General features: G+C 48.9%; 1 protein-coding gene across 1 annotated transcript; it reads left to right on the forward strand.

Annotated features, from left to right (window-relative positions):
- The first annotated feature begins 2,336 nt into the window (after positions 1 to 2,336).
- Positions 2,337 to 5,358, forward strand: MRPL14 (mitochondrial ribosomal protein L14). The gene is made up of 2 exons (XM_009868761.1): positions 2,337 to 2,410; positions 4,901 to 5,358. The coding sequence occupies exons 1-2, from the start codon at positions 2,337 to 2,339 to the stop codon at positions 5,265 to 5,267; spliced, it is 441 nt and encodes a 146-aa protein (XP_009867063.1). The 3' UTR covers positions 5,268 to 5,358.
- Positions 5,359 to 9,583: the final 4,225 nt, after the last annotated feature.

Genomic DNA, 9,583 nt, shown 5'->3' on the forward strand with positions numbered 1-9,583 from the left:
CTTGTGACACATCTTAATGTGCCAAGGAATAATTCTTAGCAAAGAAGGGGGTACTGAGTCATGTGGAAAAATAAACAGTCCTTGGACACTTAATGCTGTTGATGCTTCTGCTGGTAGTTTTCTAACTTCAAACCTTCACTGCTGCCACAGGGTGGAAACAGTGACTCCTCCCTGGAATGAGCAGTGAGTTCAGGGTTTAGGCAGCCCTTCAGGATTCTGACTAGGAGCCTTGAGCACATCTAGTTATGCTGGGCCAGTCACGGTGCTGCTGTCCCTCTGACAGTGGGCAGAGCGTGTGCCTGTGCCTGCCACGAGTCAGCAGACCTCTCCTGTTGGTCTTAGGTAGTGGTGAGGATGAGCAGACCCATACTCTTCTGCCACTCAGGCCACTGTGCCTACCAGAAAATAGAGATGGAGGTGACAGCAGCAGCTAGACTCCCCAAGAAGCATCCATTGAAGACAACAGAGAGGCCAACTTGCTGCTGCTGCTTTTGGCTTAGGTTTTCTCGAGGGATCCACAGACTCCATGCGATTCCAGAGGAAGGAGGAGCAGTATTACCCGCTGGGTAACAGGGAAACAGTACACCCAGGTGCAAAACAGGATACAGGCTGTCCTCCCTGCCAATGCATTACAACGAGGCAACATCGTGGAACTTGCCAAGAAATCCTAGGAGCAGCAGCAAGGCCCAGGTAACTGAGCCTTGATTGCCAGGAGCACTGTGAGTACCGTAAGGCTTTTTTTCATTAGGTTCACCCAGCTAGGTAAGGAGCTGTGGCAAAACTATGTCCCTCTTGGAATCTTATTTCTGAGAGGAGACAGAAGGTGAAGCTCTCCTTTGGAGATCTACCCCACTGAAAAGTAGCTTTGTTTAGCAAATAAACATAAGCTTTGGCTGTTACTGTTCTCTTCCAAATCTGCTATATGGCAGATGAGCTGGTTTGCCGTGAATCGTGTGCTTTGGTCAGGGAGCATGGCTACAGAATTGCTGTGGTGCATATCTCCAGTGCTTCTCATCCTGCTGTCAGGTATCACTTGCTCTGTAGGACAACCGGAAACCCTAACAATTTCATACATCCCCAGAAGAGCAAGCACACGAGGGGAAAACGAAAACAATAAAGAGAGAGTGAAGATTTAGCCTGGGTTTTACTTGGTAGTAATAAGAACAGCCATGGCACCATCTGTCAGAAGGTTCCGTGGGTATCTTTTTTCTCCCTAAAGAAGTTAGGTCAGCTCTGTTTTTAAAAGAAAAGTTAAGAAAATGGCTTTACAATCTACTGCTGCAGTTTGGTTCATCAGAACTGGCAAAGGGAGATAAGAGGTCAGTGGATTTTTTTATGTTTACTTTAGAAAGGAGAGAAGCGGAACATGTGTTGGTTATGCTGCTGAGGTCTAAGCGAACAGTGTCACACAGTGGTAGTTGCAGCCAGATGGAAAGTCCTAGCTCTACCTGAGCTGACCTGGAAGAGGACCGTGTGGTTTCCTCTCCTCGCTTGGATCTGCCAGCGCAGCTGGGTCATCACTCCCAGACTGACGTCTGGCAAAGCCATCCAGGTTCAGATAAGCTGTCGCGACTGCGCGTGCAAGCGAGTCCCCGTCAGTCTGTCAGAATGAGGTTGGGGAACTGCTGTCGATGTGGACAAGGAAGAGGGTATGGTGAGATTCGTTGGGGATTACCCTTGCAGCCCAGCGCTGCTGCAGTGGGGGTGGTGTTTTGGTTTGAGTTGAGTGGACACTCTGAAGTTTCATCTGAGCAGCTTTGAAAGGGCAAGATTGGCAGAGGTGTGGTTCTGGTCTCTGAACATGGGCTGCTGAGTGAATGCCTTGTGTGTGCTAAGAGGGAGCACGCCCTCACTGGTGGAGCTTCATCTTGTTTCTTGTTCGGCAGATGGTTTCTTGAAGCTCTGATGCTGATCTGCAGAGTATCGCTGGATTTTTTGCTTGGCTTTGTATGTCACATTGGTAGCTTTTACTGGTCACTGCAGCTTCTAAAGTAGTTCATGTCTGAAATTCTCAACCTGCTTGTTGTTAGGAGGTTCACAGTCATGCAGAAGTTACCTCTCTGTGTAGGAAACTGCAATACAGTGATACTGAATCCAGCTTTGTAGTATACAAATCGGAGTTACATTGTCTCCTGAATTCAGACAGGGATTGCTGGTCTGCTTTGCAGCATGTGGCAGACACTGTTACCCCTCTGCCTGCTGTGGATTGCACTGTCTGTGGATGTGCTTAGTCTCTAGTGGGAGATTCACATTAGGGAAGTGAAACAAATTCTGTCCATTTTACTCGAGTTCATAATTCTCATGTTTCTCTTGCAGGGTGGGCTACCAGCATCCAAATGGCGCTCTTGAATAGGCGATTGGGTTTATCTTTAATGCAGCTAAGCAGTATGGTGTGGCAGCGACATTTCAGGTAATTTTCAAATCTTGCTTTTGCTTTTGTTTTCTTGGGAGACTTTCCTGATTGAAAGAGGTGCTGTTAAGTAGGTCGAGCACAAGAGACAGTATCTCTAATTCAAAAGGAGTAATATAATAAAAAAACCCCACTTCGTAGTTAGTTCTTCACAGGTTGTAAAGTGAGCCCAAACACAGCAACATATGCAAGTTTCTGGCAGTCTAAACATGGTCTGAACTCTGCGTTTTCATATGTGTGTAAGGAGACTTTTTAGGCCTTTGAGGACGGTGCAAGGGCCTGCAAGCAGAAGTTGAGAGTGCCTGTCTTTCTTAGCCAAGTGCAAAAAAGCAACAGCCAGCCCCTACTGATGCAGAGCCAATTACAGATTTAAAATTGTTCCAGAGGTTATTATTTCAGTTATTTAGCATAGAAGTAACCTGGAAAATTATTTCCTTGTACCTAATGGTGTCCATTTTGTTATTTTTCTTTAGGTCCTTGTTCCAGGCGTTTAAAGCTTTTTAAATTCATGGACCTCATATTTTACAATGCCTTGCACAAAGCTTAGAGCCTAATCCCACAGTACGTTCAGTGCAGGTATGGGGATCTCTAGCATACAACTCTTTGAAGGGTCAGGGCTTCAGTTTAAAGGGTGAGAAGAGTCATTCCCATGACTGTGGTCTAGAGAGGAGATGAAGACAGTGCCCAGGGCTAGGTTGTGTGACAGTCCCAGAAGCTATCTTTAGGAGGTATCTAAGTCTTACTGGCTTTCTCTGTAAATGGACTGCCTGACAATATTGGCTGGTAGGCGTTCAAAGTGTGTGTATATATATACACACATATACACTCTGACAGGGAGAGGCAGTTGAGCTCCACAGAGGTGAGCAGTGCTGCTCCAGGATGTCAGCAGTTTTATTGGAGAAACCTTTCCTACATGGTGGGGTTTTGCTCCAAGACTGTGGCAGAAATGAAGAGAGGAGGGGAAAGAAAATGTTGTCCTTGTGCTGTTACTCTTGTCTGGTGGTACCTGGGCATTCACACAGTTGTTTGCTGCTGCTGCGTTGTGGACTTGGTCCCACCTGGATTTCCTCTTCTCCTTCCTCTGACAACACTCTTGTCATTTTCCAGCCTCCTCCATTCTGCTTTCCCTGCTGTGCAACCACAGCCAGGTAGCCTGTGGTATAGTATAGTCCCTGCCGGAGGGTGGGGTGGGAGGCGGTGGCTGCTTACAGAGGTGAGTGACTTCTGCGAGAGAGAAAAGAGGTATCCTCTTGTAGGGGAAAGCTGAGGCAGTAGGCCTCTGCTGTAGGAAACAAATCTCGAAAGGCAACGCTTGACTTGTGAAGCAGTTAGATTAATGCAGACAGACAGAGCTGGCTCTCCCTTCGTGGAGAAATGTCTGCTTCAACTGATGTCCGCCCACACCATGGCTGATACACAGTGGGTGGCTTGCTCTTCTAGGCAGCAGTGCAAATACAGGTCCTGCATCCCGAAAAAGGAACAATTGTCCCTGTAGGTCTTTATTCACTGTACTTGCTCCTGGTCTGCAGACAAGGTGAACGGTTAGGTTGATTCCATATGCTGTCTATTTAAGTAGTTCCACTGACAGTAGCTTGATGTTTCAGGAGCTCTCTGGCCAACATGTTTCCAGTACCTTACTGCAAAGCAGCTGTTCAGCAGGAGAGAGGATCTTCCTGCATTTCTGATGGTCTGTGTTTGGGTGTCCTTTGAAGAAAACCAGCGAATCACTTGAATTTGACCTTACTGGATAAAAGAATAGCTGTTCCTGTAAGGGAGGTTGAATTATTTTTTTTTCCTGCTGTCCCCAAACATAATTCAGAGTCAGATCAAACAAATTAATATCTTGCAGTTTATTTCTGTTGTTTCTTGCTCCTGATAATCCCACAGAGCAGATACAGAAGACACTATGTTTCTCTGTTCCTCCCACAGGGGGAAGGTGATGATCTGTTAGATTCTACTTGGGGGCAGCTTAACACAGCCACAGCAGGGCTTCAGAGGTCTCCCTGAGAACAGAATAAGATGGAAAACCCTCATAGGCTACTCTGAAAAGAAGATTGGTCAGAAAAGTCCTTATTGCTGGGACTGTGTACAAGACTAAAGGAGCCTAACTTCAGTCTTAGCTTCCTGCAGGCTCTTTGTAGCAGAAGCAAGGACAATTTTTTGCTTGTAAATTGAAGGTGAATGGAATCGCGTGCAGTTGTTAAAATGCCCAGTAAAGGCAAGCCACTGTTCACACCATCTTTCAGCCATGTTTCCGAGTAGACTTTTTTTATGTTTGACTTTTAGTGAAGAGTGTGCAAAGCCCAAAGTAGTATCTAGCTTTCAAAGTGCACATAGAATGTAGTCAGTGTGTCCCCCATATGGTATGTATTTGCTGCTGGCGCCTTCTGAGGGGTTTGTGTAATGACAAGATCCTGTGCTGGGTTTGCCCTTGCCTCCCTGAGGATTACCGGGGAGATCTATCTCCTATTGTTTGCTGTCTTTTCCTAGTCTCACTGGAGCATGCCGAGCAATACAGAAACTCACCCGCGTGCGAGTGGTGGACAACAGCACCTTAGGGAACACGCCGTACCACCGGCCACCAAAGTGTATTCACGTATATAACAAGACCGGAGTCGGCAAAGTAGGAGATAAGATCCTTCTGGCTATCAAAGGAGAAAAGAAGAAGGCTTTAATTGTAGGGCACAAGATGCCTGGCCCCACCATGACGCCTAGATTTGATTCCAACAATGTGGTACTCATAGAAGACAACGGAAATCCAGTGGGGACTAGAATAAAAACACCAATACCCTGTATCTTGCGGCAGAGAGAAGGAGAATTCTCCAAAGTATTGGCCATTGCCCATAACTTTGTATGAAAGCCGGGAAAGGTCTCTGGCAATCGTGTTCGTATCCTTTCAGACAGTAGCTGTTCTTCGGTACTTTTCTAGAAAATGGTGAAATGTCAGAAAGTTGAGGTTCATCAAGAGTCTCTCTTGCTGTTTAAGAATTACAAGCAACTGGTTTAAATATTGAAATATCTTGTTTTTTCTCCAAAAGAACATTGACTTAATTTACAGATCATCTGCAGTGTGTTTGGAAAATGATCCTGCTCTGGTGGTGTTAATTTGGTCTCTAAACATTAAAATGAGAACATGAAAGTCCTCGTTTTGTGCTGCTTATGCTCTCTTTCTCCTGTTTCTGCCTTTACTAGTTCCCCAGGAGCAAGACACAAAGTGCATTCCCTGGCCCCATGGCACTGTGATCTACAAGATGGGTTCACATGGAATAGAAGAGAGATGTGATAAACTCTTGGTGCCTTGGGCACTTTCAATACAAGGATTAGTTTTTATGTCTGCCCAAGAAAAGTCTTCGGGAGGAATTAGAATTGGGAGAGCATGATGGCCTACAACTTCATCCATGTGTGGTTCAACAGGGTGTCCCAGAGGTGAGGAAGCAGAGGTAGGGAGGGGAGGTGAATGGGCTAGGTCTGAGGTGCAGCCTTGTGCTCTCCACCTGACCAACCTCAGGAAGTTTTCTTCTCTGAATAGTCCAAGGGCTGAGAGCCCTGAGCTCAGTCCTCACAGGTGTGGTGGCAGCAGCTGCTGGCTTTGCCTTGTGCTTCCACCTCCCCTCCTGGTTGTGCTGGGAAAGCTCCTTGCCTTGGCCCTGAGGTTGCCCCTGCATGAAGATCTGAAGACTGCAGCGCTGTGCTGTTCCACACTTCCACTAGTTACTCCTGGCAGAGATGTCTGCCCTCTAATCGGCACTGTGGAATCCACATTGCCCATGGAAAAGGTGACTTCTGGATCCCCTTGTACTCATAACTCCAGGTAACACAGATGATACTTCAAATTTACGTTCAGCCTCAATCTTTAAGTAACAGCACTGTCCTGCTTAGTAAAACTTCCCTGTGAACTGGAGGGGCCCAAGCCTGTGTCCTGCCCAGTTCTGTTGGAAAGAAGAATTGACTGTTGCTGGCAGCACATTCCTTGTTAGCTGTTGTCCATGGGCCAGTGGATATTTGGTCTCCTGCTCTGAGTCCTCCTGAACCCCACAGGCATTGCCCTTAAGCCCTCAGCCTGCTTGCTTCATAGACATCTGCCCACTGACAAGCACTGGAGCAGATGCTCGCCTGGCTGGTGTCAGTCTTTCCAGTCTCTCTGAGTGCAGTCAACTTCCAAGAGGAACTTTCTGTGCTAGGAGGTGATGTTTGTGTCATTTTGCTGAACAGGATGGTGAACAAACTGCAGGGAGCCATGCAGGTGAGTGCACCAATGCCTGAAGTGGAGTGGCAGGCAGTGGTCTGGCATGGCAGGGCTGCCTGGCACCGGCATCCTCCAGCAAGCAGAAGGACTAGCTGGGCTCTGCCTGAGGTCAAAGGGCCTAAGGATCTTGGACTTCCTCAGTGTGAATCCTTTTGAGAACGGAAGAGAAAGATGGCTTTCACTAACATAAGACCAGAAAATGCACTTTCAGATCTCACTTGTATAGGGTATTAAGTGTGTGCTCAAAGGCTGTGGGCACAGTGTAAGTGGGGTCCATCCCAAAGCTGGAATACCTCCATCCCAGCTAGCTTGGTTTTATAACTCATCTAAAGAGCTGCTTTACTGTGGGGTTTTTGCTTGGCAACAACTCCAGCCTCAAAGTGTCTCCCAGTAGGACCTGGGGGCCTGCAAATAATCCTTGTTCTTCTTGTCCTGACCATAAGAGCTACAAGTCCCGCATGGGATGCACAGACCCCGCTGTTTGGATATTAAATATTTCACAGAATATTTGCTAATAACTTTCCAGCATTTTGCTGGGAAAGAGGTCATGGGGAGAGGGCATGAGAGGAAGCAGGCAAGACAATGCAGCATACTTAAGATTAAAATGTGAAGCGAAGCTTTATTTCTAAGTAAACTGATATGTGGAACTAAATCCTGAAGCTCAGAGCTTAATAAGCAGACATGCAGACAGCTAAGCTAAGCATATCCCGTAGAGTGTCTCCTGCAGTTTTTACCCGTCTTTCTCTAATGAGGAACGTGGCCTCAGCAGAACTCCCTGGCCCATGGTGACAGCTCTGTGCTTGGTAAATTCCAGGCGCTGCCTGGAGCAGCATCTCTCTGCGGGGGAAGGGCCTGGCTCGTGGATGAGCCTTTAGCTGGCTCCCACTTGTCCCAGTGAATTCGTCCCCACTGTGGCTGTGGGGTGGTCACCCCCCGACTGCCCCAGCACTGCTCTGGTGGCAGAGCCCCTGTGGGCAGGAGCAGGTGGATAGTTCCTTGCCAGTGGCCCAGGGTGATGTAGGTTCTCCAGGCCCTCTGTTTTCCTTCGAGTAGGCCCTGTATTCCAGATCCTCTCTTTTATTTTGGTACAGGGGATGATAACTGCTTATTCTCAAGCTGGTCCCCTGCTCTGCTCCTGACTCCCAGAGCCTTCCAAGTGTGGAGATGTTGGTGTCCCAGAAGCAGGTGATGGGTTTCCTGGGCTCCAGCTTGTGTCATTCTTCTTGGAGATGTGCTTGAGACTGAGCACTCCCATAATGGGAGGCTTTTCCTTGTGCATCTGTCCTGCTAAGAAACCGTCTCCGATTACCTCTGGGTAGCAATTCTTGCAGGTCCTTTTCTTGAAGGATGTCTGCAGGCTGCTGGGATGATTCCCTCAGAGGAGAGAAGAGAAACCAAAACACCACCTACCTCAGCTGCTGCCACAAGGTCACTCTCTCCCCTGCTCCCTTATGTTTATTATTCTGCCATTAACGTGATTTTATATGGTAAATGGGAAAACTTCCTACTGTGAGATGGTGCTTAGGAGGAGTTTTCTCATCTCCTGTGCAGGCCGTGGGGCACCTGCCACTCACTGCAGAGGCAAGGGGAAGCCAAGGGCAGAATCCTCCCAGGGTCTTCTTGCACTGTTACAAATGTGCCTCTCTGGTCAGCTCCGACTGGGTTCCTGGGTTAATGTCCATTCTGTGTGTTTGGATATGGGTTTGTGTCAGATGAAGCTCCTGAGAGGGTGCCTATTCCCCTGGTGATGGTGGAGACCTTATGTCCAGATATTCTTCCTTGGGAGTTGAGAGAGCGGGGGCCTTTTTCTTAGAGGATCCTGCCTGAATAGGAAGAGATGGCTTTTGGGAGGTGCTCGCCCAGAAGAGACATGCTGGAAAGAGACAGGCAAGCACTGGGGATTAGCTGGCCGTGAGAAGGGATGTCCCTGAAAGGAAGCGGGTGAGACAGATTATCGCAGAGGGATGCAGTGGGGAGCTGATGTCTTCCATCTGCTTGGAGACCGAGGCTGGAGACACGTGGCCCTGTCTTGTGGCCCTGTGCCAGCAGAGTGGATGGACCACGCTGCTGGGGGAGGCAGCTAGCGACTTTGGGGGCTGGGAGGAGGGGATAATGGCCAAAGCCTCAGAGGAATCGAAGGGGATGTAGCCAGAGGCTGGACCTTGGTCCAAAGTGAGCATTGCTGGGTTGGCAGGGGTGAGAGTGGCGAGCTGCACATCCCAGAGCAGGAGGCTAGATGGCAATGTGGGTGTGATGGTGTGCCCAGCAGCCTGCCCTCGCGCTGCTTGGTGGGCCCCTAAGCCTGACTGATGCATCGGAGCCGAAATCTCCCTCTGTCAGCATGTTCCCCAGCTGCCGGCCTGCAGCAGGGTAGTGGAGCTGCGGCCAGCGAGGAGGAGGAAGATGGAGACTTTGGGGGGACCGAGCCTGACTTGTTCACTTAGGGAAGGACCTGGCAAGAGTCAGAGTGCTGGCCAGGGCTGTCTCCACAGAGGGGTGTTGAGTGACTGGCAGTGCCAGGGTCACATCTAACCTTCGTCCCATTTTGGTGAGGGTGAGCTGGGCACCATTGGAAGGATAGGTCTGTGACCTCCACGGGGCTGGTAGATGTTTGTGGCAGGTAGAGGAGGGACACGATATTCTGCCCAGCAGCAGGATGCTGGCTGTGGATGGCAAGGGACTACAAATCAGAGGGTAGAGGTGGGCAGCAGGGAGGTGCAGACCGGCTCCATTGGGAAGCCTGGAGCTGTGCTGTGCTTCTGATGTAAAACAACCCCTCAGAACGCATTGAAACCTTTTGCTGGGGACTTTCACCTAGAGGCAGGTGTCAAATCCTCTTCTCTGAGGAAGAGGTTTGCCAAGCCTCAGGCAGCGAGCAGAGGTTATGGAGGCTGAGCAGCATTTTCCACCCAGCAACGAGAGGACCC

The sequence above is a fragment of the Apaloderma vittatum genome, unplaced genomic scaffold (assembly GCF_000703405.1).
Source record: "Apaloderma vittatum isolate BGI_N311 unplaced genomic scaffold, ASM70340v1 scaffold11264, whole genome shotgun sequence".
Taxonomy (NCBI): Eukaryota; Metazoa; Chordata; class Aves; order Trogoniformes; family Trogonidae; genus Apaloderma; species Apaloderma vittatum.

What these genes read in the sequence shown, in the direction of transcription:
- MRPL14 (XM_009868761.1), top strand. Translation starts at nt 2,337, where the DNA reads ATGGCGCTCTTGAATAGGCGATTGGGTTTATCTTTAATGCAGCTAAGC. An exon ending in GTGTGGCAGCGACATTTCAG is followed by an intron (nt 2,411 to 4,900) that starts GTAATTTTCAAA and finishes GTCTTTTCCTAG; the next exon opens with TCTCACTGGAGCATGCCGAG.